This window comes from Pezoporus flaviventris, unplaced genomic scaffold (assembly GCF_033815535.1).
Source record: "Pezoporus flaviventris isolate CSIRO_AGI_PZ_B2104156 unplaced genomic scaffold, CSIRO_AGI_Pfla_v1 ptg000007l, whole genome shotgun sequence".
NCBI lineage: Eukaryota > Metazoa > Chordata > Aves > Psittaciformes > Psittacidae > Pezoporus > Pezoporus flaviventris.
This window is the reverse complement of record NW_026892555.1, coordinates 70,876,778-70,890,494: the sequence shown is the minus strand read 5'-3', so window position 1 is coordinate 70,890,494 and position 13,717 is coordinate 70,876,778. Positions and strand designations below refer to the sequence as shown.

The following is a 13,717-nucleotide window of genomic DNA, read 5'->3' as shown; positions in this document are numbered from 1 at the left end:
ATAATAATAGTCTCAATTATAAAGTTACCAGACTCCTGATGGTGATGCTGCAGGTACAGAGGTTCTAATTTAAAGGCACCTGTTAAATCCGATCTTTTCTTCACCCTGTATAAAAAAAAAGACATCAAATTGAGAAATCTAAGAATTAAAATTGAGGGGATTAAATTTCCACAAGAAGTGAAGGCAAACTGAATGTGTTTAAACTGGCGCATTTCCTGAGCACAGCCTGTGCCATTTTCAGTGCTTTTTCACAGCCATATCAGTACTGTACTTACAAGTAGTTAAGTGTAAGGCTCAGCAGGAACGGGCAGCATGACTGCACGATTGCATATTTAAAAACAGACAAGAAACAGACACAGAGGATCTTTTTATGGTGATAGACACTCACACCAGAATGTGAGACTAGCTGAAGCAATGCTACTGTTTGCAGTCAACAGAAGTTGCCTTGAAATTATTGCAGTACAAAGCTGTGTGGGAAGAGCTGTGGCTTCCTAGACACCTTGCACAGCCACGGTGAGGCTTTATGGGTGCTGGCCCTTGTCTCTTCATGCTGCAGTGGTAGAAACTAGTAAGGATGAGCCATCAGATCCAGACTCAGGCTTCCCTCTTGTACCACCCTGCCCTTAGCTGGATCCAGCGTACGATAACTGACAAACATACTACAGCACAATGTAAAACTGAGAAGCATACCTTAGAATTGCTGACTAGTGCATGGTGTGACTATACTGAGGTTCAAAGGTCAATGTGTTCCTTTTAGAGAGAATCAGCTATGTTTTGCCAGGAGGTAGTAACAAGATTTTCCTGGTTTATGCTTCACTCTATGTATAAGACTGACTCACCTCCACAAACGTTGGAGTTTGCAGAGGCAGGAAAAGAAACCAGAAATCAAAAAGGGAAAGACTGTAACAACGTTATATTAGGCCCATAAATATATTACAAAGTAATAATTATGTCAACACACAGACACACTAAATGACAAAAGTCTGAAGTGTAAGCTGTTCTAGGAAGACACTAAATTTGCCTGAGATAGGAACATAAACTGACAGACAGTGTGATTGTATATATGAGAGTGTATGTATATATAAGAGGTAAAACACTTTTAACATAGTTCCACGGGGTTTTCGGGAAGACAGAATTAATGAGAAATTAAACTGGTAGGGAATAGACTCTGGCCCCAGACTGAATGATGGTGTAGTGTCTGATTTGAGTGGCTACTTAGTTAACAATATCATTGCGTAATGTGAAAAAGAAGGGAACAAACTAGCATAGGAGTTTTATCTTCTTATTTCCATATACAGAATAAAAAAAACCAGCTAATTATGGGGTACTTATTAACTGGAGTCTGAATTAATCACTGCCACTGATGATGACTCAGCATCAAAATGGAAGCCATTTGCTCTAAGGAAAAAAAAAAAGAAACCCAACATAATGTCCTGGAATATTTGAAGTGCCTATGTCAGGAAAAAGAGTAAAGTAGAAAATGTAATGTCTTATCTGAATAATCTGTATACCTGTGGAAAAGTCAACTTTGCTGATATTAAAAAATATTAAAAGACATTAAAAAGATATTAAAAGGATATTAAAAGAGCCAAAGGTGAACCAAAGGCAATTGAGTGATCACTGTCTCACATTTATTCTTTTAAACAAGGTGACCTTCTTATAGATGATGTTTTAGAGTCTTCTTTCTAATGATAAGTTTTTCCTTCTTTTTGCAATTTTTTTTCTATTATAACTCAAGTTAATGTTCTCATTTATTTTGATAAATAGTCCGCATTTACTGAATAGCTGTTTTGCTAATAAGTATCATTAGCCATTATACTGGTAGACACTAGGTTCTGGAGATCCAGACTGGGACACAACAGAATCATCTTCCATGAAATGCTTTTGTTACTGCTATTATTACTGTTACTATCCTTTGCTTTGTTTCAAAGTATGCCCATGGGTTTCTATTTTGGCATCTTTTTATACCAAAGTGTTGTCTCTGCTGTCATCTGGGGAAATTGAAATTCAGTACAAAATCCAAAGCATTTTAAAAGGCATTTGAGAGAATCAAGGCTCAAACAAAAAGAAATTTTATTGAAAATAAGAAAAAGCTCTGTTTAGCACACTGTTCATTGCATTAACGTCCTTAAATGAAGTTTTTTCATGTATGTTTTAAACAGTCCCAAAATGGAGCAAGTACGAACCTGCAGACTTTTCAGGATTTCTCTTGGGAACATCATGCAGAGCTCATGCCTATTTCAAAATTTTACTTTTTTGAAGCTTATATTAAAAGAGTAAATTTTGTAAATAATTTACAAGAGTCAAAGCTACCCAGAATTCCTCATTCAATAGAGAAATGAAAATAAATGTCTACTGCTAGAAAGGCAGACTAATTTAACATGTGACTTTTGTCCCTTGTAATGTTTACTGTAACACTTACCACATAGCAGAGCAATCAAAATTCACTAGGAGCCATTTATGAGGATTGAAGTTAAATGAATCTGCAAACTGAGAACAGATAAATAAAAAAAACAGAATTATGAAAGAGAAAAGGATCCATGTGCTAATGATATAACTGCCGAATTGTCTGAGTACACCTTAACCATGAATGAATTCCTGGATTCGGTCTTTATAGCTAATGTTCCCACTGATGTGTCACCTGACTTACTAACTGTTGTAGCTAAGCCTTCATTTATTTTGGGGATGGAATTCAGGTTAGATGTGCAGATAGGCTACTGGCATTATCAACATTTTGAGCATTTGCTAACAATTATACTTCACAGATACATATATTATGGAAAAGTATATAGATCAGTGTAAACTAAAAAGAAGTATCTGCATACTCAGGAACACCCACTGTGGTTCATATCTCAATTTTCAAGAACATTTCACTAAGCTTTCTATTTCCAAGAATATTAAACATACACACACAAAATTCATATATAAAGATAAATGATATATTTAGTTCAGAATCCTCTATCACATTAATTCATAAAATTACAACTGAACAGGAAATTACTTTTTTTTTTTTTTACTGCCAGGGTATTCTCTTTTAGTAGAAGTCATTTTTATCTAAGTCAAAAGAAAAACCAACACAGAATGAGCATTCACAATACATATTTGTACATCATGTAACAGGCGTGTTGATGTATGTTTAAGAATAGCGTCTCAGGAAACCCACCTAGGTAAGATGGCCATCCTGTAGAAAAAGCTTCGTTGGTGTTTTGCATTTTAACAAAGACAGAAACCATCTGCCTTAAAAAAGAGATGAGGGCCGAGCAGCACCAGTGTCTAACTACTCCATATAGCACTTTTCTCTTCTCATTTGCTTCTCGTAACCTTCCTTGTCATTTGTAAGCAATTAATGATCGCTCTAATAAGATAAGATTGTCTGTCTCTCCGTCTATCCATACATCTATCTAGCTATCTCCCTGTACTGTGTAAGGTACGAAACCTGTTCCTAGTTGTTAAATATTTACTCTTACAACAAATGCTGTCCCAGACAAGGGATGCGGTTTCATTTTCTTCAGGAACCAATAACAATAATTTAAAAAATATTCCCCCACAGGAAATTACAACAAGCTTCATTTGCTGATAAAAGAAGAGGCAGAAAGAAATGCTTTATTTGTGAGGGGATTTTCCCTCCTCTTCTTCATTAGTCACTACCTATCAGTGCTGTGTTTAAACTTCTGGCTTTACCAAACAGCAATATTTTCTCCACTGACGTGGAAGAGAAGGACTTATCTGACTGTCTGAGGGAAGCAGCAGGAAATTGAAGTATTCTTATCTAAGCAACTGAATGCCAAGTAGCTCAGAAGGTGGGGGGGGGGAAGGAACAGGAGTGCTGTTGGAGAAATATTTCATTTAGCTGTCTTGGTTATTAAACCCTGTCTGTTTGAGATACAGCTACTGGCTGTGACTTTCAGGATATAAGCTAAAAATCAGACGTAATCTTCCTTTTTTCTTTCTTTTTTCCTTTTTGTGCAATGTTATAAATGTGCCTTTTTGGATATTTGGGAAAAAGTTCCTCTTTTCTACTTTGTAAAACATGTTTCACTACTTTTGATTCACTAATACTTGCTATTCTGAATGACATACTGTGGTAACTATCATACTCCAGAACAAAGCAGCAGAAATTACATAAACACAAGCAACGTAATTGAACATACAAGGATTTGTAGTGCAAACTGAAGTGCAGTGCACTCAAAGATTCTAGAAGAGCCATTAATGTAGAATGCATAAGAAACACACAGATTCTATGGAAGAGCAAGATTTTAGCAGGCTGCTAGAGAAGAAACACTTTATTCACCTCCACTCCGTTTAAAAGATGCCTGAATTCAGGGCAGATGAATGCACTCCCAGCATAGGCTGCATCAATATGCATCCAGATATTTTCCTTATTACCTAAAAATAAAAAAAGGCAATTGAATGGTAAATAAAGAGCAGATTAAAAACCCCCATTCATTTGCATGAGCCAAGTGCCTGAGAGATTTTTCTTTGTTGCTATTATTTTCCCAACTTAAAATCGAATTAAGAGGTTTCTACCATCTGGGTTTCTGTTAATACATAAAGACGTATACATAACATATTATTCTTCCTCCACACTTCTTCGGTAATAGAGTCCTTTCATGTCTAGGTTTATCTTATTAATATTAAGCAAAATAAAATATTAAACAATTTTAAGAACCATTATAAAATGCACTTTAAAAATATGTATCTAGAGGTGTAGCTATTCTTTCTATAGCATTAAAACTATCTATGCTGGCAAGAGGAGCTAGGGGTTTAGCTGTGCTCCCCACTTCTAACTCATGAATCACAAACACATTTTTAAACAGTATTTTTTGTGTATTGATATGTGTGCATGTTTATGCTTTTGAACTACGTGCAGCAAGCTATTTATTTCAAGGACTGAGACAAGCAAGAGCAAGGACTGAAAGGTTAAGGAAGTACCAGTTTTGATTAGTCACTGAATGGTTTCTGCAGAAATATTTAAGCATTTAAGCCTCTTATGTATCCTGTGTAATTTAATATTCACGCTCTGTTACAGATCACCTCTATTAATGCAAATAGTAAGAATTCTGGTCTGTAAGTTGGTGACTGAAGCCCACATAACATCTTTACACTGGTCATCAAATAATTCTGATGGGTATTTCCACATACAAAGGTATATCAATTCAAATGCAGTTGGGCACCAAGTTCATGCTGGAATGTGCATTCTTGTGAACTACATTATATTTTTGCATGAATATCTGGAAAAAGCTAATAAAGTGCTATTCATAACATCCATGACTTAGGTTTATTCGAAAACATGTTCAAAGTTCAACTGATTATGTATTTTTAAACATACTTGGTTTGAGACACTGCCTTTATTTCATAGACTACTGCTCATGTATACTAAGAAGAAAAATTCACCTGCACACAATAAAACTAGCATGAGCAGTGATTATGATTTGAGCAGCGATTATGATTTGAGTAGTGGGCAATCTTTCTGCTGGTCTCTGCTGCTCAAGGAGGAAATCATTGAAAGCAATGGGTGAAACACACACGATTAGCTGCTCTACCTAGAAGTATAGGTGTCACTATTTTATTAGGCCAGGTCTATAGAAATCACCTGAACAGTAAAATTTCTAGCTGCTAAGCAGAATGCTAGAAACATTTGTAGAAAGGAGGGTTGGGAGAAACTGAGTCTGTGGGCCTTGAGCTGGAGGGCAGGAGACCTCACAGAGCAAGTCACCTCCACAAAAGACCCAACTGTTTTAGGCCCTACCTGAATAAATTAACAGAACATCAAACCTAGCTGTGTTTCTATGAGGGTGCTTCCAATTGCTTATAAATTTCCTGATCTAAATGCACCCTTGAGAATAGATACCATGCACTTCTGTGCATTTTCATGGGGCAGCAGGTGTGTGCTTTTGGCACAGCAAACTATAGCACAGAAATACTTATTTTGAGTCCATGACTCGATCACTATAAACAGGCTGGCACACGTTCTATTTTCTTGAGAAAGAAACTGGCGAAGGGAGAGGGAGGATTAAGGAGAATATACGTGGATTTTTGGTTCACACTTCCCTGCTTTTATAGTCATTAGAACCAAACAGAAGCAAAACACGGTGCACAGGATAATTAGAATTCAGTTTTTCCACATTCTTGACCATTGCTCTAATGCACTTGCAGGTAAAAGGACTTGAAGAAAAATGTTACAAACTGAAGCACTTACACTAATTTTTAACTGAGTGTTCCAAAATACTCCCCACCCAGAAACCCTTGGGGCAATGTCCTCTGTACACTATAACAGTTTGAGAACGCAAGCTTGCTGCTTGACCTAATATTAGAAAGAAAACTGTAACTGAAGGTCTCATCTACAAGTAGCCTTATTGAATTTGGACACTGATGCTGCACAATACCCTGGAAATGACTCAGCATGGCTTTAACTGGTATCTGCAATTTTAAAAAGTAGCAGCAAAGACTTACAGATAGGACCCAGTTCTAACAGTTTGTCAAAGGAGCAGCAAGGTGTGGTTCCAAGTGTTGCACAGAACTGCAGAGCCAAACACACAAAGGCAAAAAAATATGTTACAGCAAAGAGCAGTATCAAATGAAAAAAAAAAAACTGTCTGCAAAGGCAACAATGAATAGAGAGAATAGGTGATATAGGGCAAAAGAAATGGATTTTAGCAGCCAGTAACCATCCTTCAGGGGAACTTTTGAGAATCAATTATTTCAAAGCTCCCATAGGCATCTCTTGAAACAGATGCATAAAATCAAATGTTAATCTAAAATTGACTGACAAATAATGCAACACAGTCACAGTATTACATTAATGATATATTTTATAGATTTACCATGTGTTCCACATGCTTACCATGTGGCCCAATACTAACCTCATGTACACAATTATCACCATAATGATTTGCAGTTTGTGGTCTATAAGCAAGCTCTGAACTTGAACAACTTAAAGGTGCTGGAAGTGCTGTTGACAGAACCCATTATAAAAGGTTACTGCCTGAATTAAAGAGCCACAGTTCTGTAACAGACTTGTAAGTGCTTCATGCTCAAAGCATCTGCAGCCTGGGACCTATTCACTAGTAGCATATTAGGTTTGCAAGATATATTGCCAGAGAAACATTTTCTCCCAAATTCATCCCAAAATACCAGAAACACCCTTCCTTCATTCGGTTAATGCCTCCTTTAATGTATCCTGATGCATTATCAGTGGGCAAAAGGGAGAAGCAACATAAATACTGTATTTTCACAGTAAAAAAAGAATATAACTAGGTGAAAATGAGCTACGGTAACTTACTGGGAATATGCAGGTAGAATTATAACCCCCCAAAACCAACTACCAAGTGCATCTAAACTGACATTATTTTATTTTTCATTGCTACACTTCTGCTTTAAACACTTTGTCTCCTTTTTGCAAGTGCTAGTAAAGACTGGGTTTGATTTTTGCCTTGTTCTGGATTTTTATACAATAGAAGACACTTCATAGGTTAAATAGGCAAATAAAATATGCTGGGTTTTAGTTAAGAGTATTAGAATCATAGAATCATAGAATAGTTAGGGTTGGAAAGGACCTTAAGATCATCTAGTTCCAACCCCCCTGCCATGGGCAGACACAGCTTATGCTAAATCATATCACCCAAGGCTCTGTGCAACCTGGTCTTGAGCACTGCCAGGGATGGAGCATTCACAACCTCCCTGGGCAACCCATTCCAGTGCCTCACCACCCACACAGGAAACAATTTTCTAATTATATACAATCTAAACTTTCCCTGTTTAAGTTTTAACCCATTACCTTGTCCTGTCACTACAGTCTCTAATGAAGAGTCCCTCCCCGGCATCCCTATAGGCCCCCTTCAGATGCTGGAAGGCTGCTATGAGGTCTCCCCGCAGCCTTCTCTTCTCCAGGCTGAACAGCCCCAACTTTCTCAGCCTGTCTTCATACAGGAGGTCTCCAGTCCCCTGATAATCCTCATAGCCCTCCTCTGGACTTGTTCCAACAGTTCCCTGTCTTTTTTATGTTGAGGACACCAGAATTGCACACAATACTCCAGGTGAGGTCTCACAAGAGCAGAGTAGAGGGGCAGGATCACCTCCTTCAACCTGCTGGTCACGCTCCTTTTGATGCAGCCCAGGATATGGTTGGCTTTCTGGGCTGCAAGCACACACTGAAGCCGGCTCATGTTCATTTTCTCATCAACCAACACCCCCATGTCCTTCTCCGCAGGGCTGCTCTGAATCTCTTCTCTGCCCAACCTGTAGCTGTGCCTGGGATTGCTCCGACCCAGGTGTAGGACCTTGCACTTGGCATGGTTAAACTTCATGAGGTTGGCATCAACCCACCTCACAAGCGTGTCAAGGTCCCTCTGGATGGCATTCCTTCCCTCCAGCGTATCAACTGAACCAAACAGCTTGGTGTCATCGGCAAACTTGCTGAGGGTGCACTCAATCCCACTGTCCATGTCAGCGACAAAGATGTTGAACAAGACCAGTCCCAACACCGATCCCTGAGGGACACCACTCGTTACTGGTCTCCAGCCGGACATTGAGCCATTGACCACAGCTCTTTGTGTGCGGCCATCCAGACAGTTCTTTATCCACCGAGTGGTCCATCCATCAAATTGATGTCTCTCCAATTTAGGGACAAGGATGTCGTGTGGGACAGTGTTGAACGCTTTCCACAAGTCCAGGTAGATGACATCAACTGCTCTACCCCTGTCCATCAGTTCTGTAGCCCCATCATAAGTTCAAAGAAATTGGATCATTTATCCAAGGTCACACACAACTATAATACAGCCAGGACATGACTATAAATACGTGAAATCCTGATTTTGGGGGGGTTATTTTTGTACTTCTGGTTACTTTTTCTGCCAAGTACACTGTCAGTGCACTATCTTTTGCTTTCACTGTTTTTCCCTTCAGATCTGCAAGTAGCCACATTTTTTCTGTTGTGTGTCCACATCCCTTAGTGAACTCATGACAAGACCTATAAGAAGACAAAGGAACGCCTAGATGATACCTGTCCATCCACGAGACCTTTCAAGAACAAAACCATACCTTCATAGCAAAACATAGGTACGATTATGCATTAAAACTCCATGCAGTGCAGTTTTGGGTCACAGCTCCATACTGAGTACTTATGCAGAGCCTTTGGGTTCATTGCCCTCCCTTGCAGAAGGAGTGACGCCATGAGGGAAAGTTTCCAGTGATTCCTTCTCTGCACTGGACTTATCTGGCCCATCCAACATGCCAAGTAATCTTCTGTTTCTAAGCATCTGTTTAGTTTGTCCAGGACAGTAGGTTTTCCTGCTATGCTATCTGTCATTGCTTCGCAGTTGTGGAGCTCCTGCAGAATGGGGACTTGTTGCTGATGACCAGCTGAGAGCTGCAGCTGGGGACAGGGCGGGCTTTTGGCCTGTCAGTTACAATCATCGTGATGTGAGTAAGCACTTCCCTAGTAAATGATTTTGCTCATGTTTGTGTTACCTGATGTGGCCTTATCTGCTTCAGCTTTTACTCTAGCACAAGCTTTCTACTTCTGAGAGAAATAATTCCATGTTATTATGGCATTAGCAAATTTTTTGCCTAAATCCTATCATCTGTTTTAGCCTAATACCATGTTTCACTTGCCAAGTGTATGCTTTTTTACTGTTCTGGCTTGGACATTCACATGCTGTCTCTCCTGCATTTCAGTGATACTTCTTTAATTCTAGGGGTTCCCATACTCAAACAACAACAGCTTTTTAAAGGAGGGTGTTTTTTCCCTCTTTTTAAAAGGCGGTACACATTTGCACTAAGTATTTCTGCTCTAATTAGACAGAATGCTTGATAGCTACCGATATTTTACCCTTTATTTGTTCCCTTGAACACTCATCCTCATTCATAAATTGTCACCTGCTTTCAAGATAGAGATTTTATTGCCTTTTCACTTCTACCAGCTGTTGGATATTGGAGACTGTTACAAATCATCTACGGTCACATCTTGAAGCAGGTCCTGTGCACATCTCAGAACCAAGAACTGGTTGTCCTTCTGGGGGTTCCCTAACTAGTCCTCTCTGTGACTTCTCATGAGGTTTTAACATGCTTGTTTATTTTTGCTTTTCACATTTCCCATCAGGCTTTTTTTTCTTCTTTTCATTCTATGAAATAATGCAGCAACAGCACATTAGAAAGGCCTGGCAGCTTGACAAAAATAATCTGATTATGAGACAGAGAGTTGGATGAATGCGTTAGGATTTTCATTCACTAGTGCCAGGTTTTTAGAGAACTCACGCAACATGAGAGATGGCTTTTTCACTACTCATCAAACTGGATTTTTCAAAATTTCTAGGAAATCCCACACTAACATGAGCATTCAGTAAGATGCACAGGTGGAGATGTATTCGAAAAGCCACATATTTAAAACTACACATCCCAAGAATATTGAACTAATCAATAATCTGTTGCTAGAGGTAAACCCCCTCTTTTAAGTACACTTTCGAACATTTTTCTATCTATATCGTACCGCATACCTGAGACACATTTGAAATTGTGGTAGGGGGCTGAATTTTTCTGTTTAGTGGAAAGTACTCAGATAGTACTCTATTCATATGAATTTATGTACACTCTTAGAGGAAGTCGTATCCTGTTAGCAGAGACCTGATTCAATGTAGTCATAGAAAACGCTGAAAACATTTTATCCCTGACAGCACACATGTTCCCCCAACTTCACAATTATGGCAATATTAATAGCTATCATCATGTTTCATTGCACCAATTAAAAATATCAGCTATGGGGAATATATTATTCTAATTTTATAATAATAAATAATAGTATTGCTTTATATATAATTATAATAAAAAATAATTATTAATAATAATTATAATTTCCTATAAAATAAGAAAGGGAAACATCAGTATGTTTTTCTAAATCAAGCTACCAAGAACCTGAGTTTGAAACAAATACAGTTCTGCAAATGAGCTGAGCATTTTGCTGCTAGCACATTTTCCTCTCAGAAAAATCTAATCTTTACGCTGGGCCTTCCCATATTTCTGAGACACATGAGAAGAACAGAATAATTACAGTGCCTTGAGGTGCGTTTATGACTTCTCTGGAAGTTTAATCATCCTTTGAGGAAGGTTGCTTTTAAAAGATTGCAAGATATTTTTTTTTTTTTAAAAGAAGTAAGTTTGGTTTCTTTTCTTACAAAGGCGGTGTGCATGTGTGGAGTCAAAATATATTTATCACATTATTGTCTACCTAAGATGTTCCCACAACCAGGAGAAGCTTGAGTTTCATCTTTGAACTGCAGATCTACAAATTGGGTCACAAGAAATGGAAAGAAAATTCTGGGGTTTCTATATACATAAAGAATAGGGATTAACCCTAATAAAGAGTAGACTACAGACTTAGTTCTGCTTTTATACATATATTTTATGATAATATGTTGTAGTCTTTCTGACAGGATGAGAGTGAAATTTTCTTGGCTAGTCCAGCAATTAAAATAATGACAGAGATTTCACAACAGAAAAGTTACACATTATTGTTATTAGTGTTGTACTGCAGTTAAAGTATTCTCCTTCTAATCAGAATAAGGAGTATGTTGCTTCAGTAAGAGATTTTATGAGTTCAAACATATGCTTGGTTATTTAAATAATGGCTTATTCTGTAAAGCGTACCTCAGTTTCTAACATAATTTTGTTGTCCTCTCTGCAGGAGTCTAAGCCTCAAAGCTACTTGATTTAACTCTCAGAAACCACTTCAAGTGACAGCATCTGCTCTTGTCAGGACTCTCATTACCCTGTCTCACTTCTACACAACAAATCTAACTCAATTTGTATCCTGTATAGCACTGGCAAAATCACATTTGTGCAAAGGGCTGGAGACAGGATGCATCACAGAAATGGGACTGATGGCTCAGTATAGCCTGCAGGCCTTATCCTTTTCAGGCTGTGCACTTCAAATTTGACTCAAGCCTGGTTGCTAATACAAAGAAGCAGAAGTGCTTGCATCAGTCATCTCATATACTACTTTTCTGAAATGAAGAGCTATGTCAGGAAACACGCATGAATCTTTATGATGCCTGAGAGCAATGACTCTCAATCTTTTCAACTGGAAGACCCCTTACACCTTTTGAAAAATATGTCGACACATTTTTCACAGGCTCACCACAAGGCTTTTCATTTGCAGTTAACTATAATGAGGCAGAACCTTCAATGTTCTCTTACTGTATTTATTTTCCCTTACTCAGTTGTTTGCCATCTTGCACTCAAGAGAATGTCTGTGGCTTGAAGAAAAGTGCAGCAGTTTACTAAACCATTCAGTATTTTACAAACCAGTGATCATTCACAAACTGTGGATTAAGAAACATCACCCTGGACATCTATACATATCTCAAGAATCCTTCTTCCAAACAGGAATCTGTGATCAGGATCTTAGTGTTAACTTCTACTGAAAAGATGGCTCCTCTGTCACTCAAATTTTGATTTATTGTTTCCCAAGTGAGTCCAGATACAAACAGCCTGCTTCATAATATCCTGCAGATCATCATTCAGAAGAGTCATTTCAGCTAGGATCAGATTGATTTCATGCGGGCCTTTGTTCAGCAGCAAGGCAATTATGTTATAGAAGCTTTATACTGGATGAGGTTGTTGAAGTACATTGTACTGTATATATGCCAGCTGCAGTATATCAGTGTTGAATTGTGAAAGATAGAGTAAAGCTCACAGGCCACTTAGACACATTCAAGTGAACTAGGCTTGAATGCAGTGGACTCTACACATGAACTTAGCAGTGCTTTACTTGGTGGTCTCCATACTTGAGCTCATCCAAAGTACAGGCCTGTCTCAAGCTGGAAGCATATAGGGTCCAACCAAGAAAGGCATTTATGTGTGTGCTTAACCACCACCTAATGTTTGTAATTATTGACATGGTCATGACCTCAGCATATACTTTAAAGCTCCCCGTTATCTGGTGGCCAGATGAAGGGCTGCATATCAGCCACCCTTGGAAATTGCTCCTCGGTAAATTGCAGCAACTTTAGTGCCTTAACATTGGACACAAGTGCTTTGTTTGCACAGTCTGCTTGCTTTGCTGTACAAAACTGTATCTGTTTCAATTTCTGCAAAAGTATCTTGAAAGAGACAAATTATCACACATCTGAATTTTAAAAAAAAAAGAAACAAAAGCAGAGGTCTGGGTACACTGACTGGCAAGAGCCTTCAATGAACAAAATTATATACACATTACTAGTGCTAAAAGATATTGATGGTGAATAGGAATCCAAAGACTCATTTTAAAGACAATGCTTGTCCCCAAACAAGACTGACTGCCAAACCCTGTGTACATAAAAAGCAAACCTATAAATACCAGATGGCTGTAATGAGAGAACCTGTTTCACATCAAGCAAATTCTCCACTTATTCTCCACTCACCTCTACAAGCAAAGGACTTCTATCAAGTTCAGGATAATAATTCCTCATTTGTTCCTTAAATACAAGAGGAGAATCATGCCTACAAGGCACTGTAATTTGCTTGCATGTTCTTTTTAATCCTCTACAAAACTTTTTTTCTTTTCTTATAAGGGAGACTGCATCAGCTTGCATGCAGCTAAGATGTCTTCATTAGGAATGATCTCTCTGCTGCTGCAAGTCTCCTTAGGCAGAATTTCTTCTGTTAAACCTTTTGCTTTGATGTTGAATCACAGCCGTTAGTGAAGGATCAGTGAATACAGGGAGACAAGGAATAACATGGCATG

General features: G+C 38.3%; 1 protein-coding gene across 4 annotated transcripts in view; it reads right to left on the bottom strand.

Moving 5' to 3' along the window:
* DDC (dopa decarboxylase) overlaps nt 1–13,717 on the bottom strand; it is an 88,862-nt gene that overhangs the window by 19,956 nt on the left and 55,189 nt on the right. For all 4 annotated transcript variants that reach the window (XM_061449162.1, XM_061449158.1, XM_061449159.1 and 1 more), the window contains 4 exons: nt 6,454–6,520; nt 4,292–4,386; nt 2,423–2,490; nt 29–105 (listed from right to left, as the gene is read on the bottom strand). In XM_061449162.1, the coding sequence (XP_061305146.1) occupies nt 29–105; nt 2,423–2,490; nt 4,292–4,386; nt 6,454–6,520 (307 nt within the window). The remainder of the gene's footprint in view (nt 1–28; nt 106–2,422; nt 2,491–4,291; nt 4,387–6,453; nt 6,521–13,717) is intronic.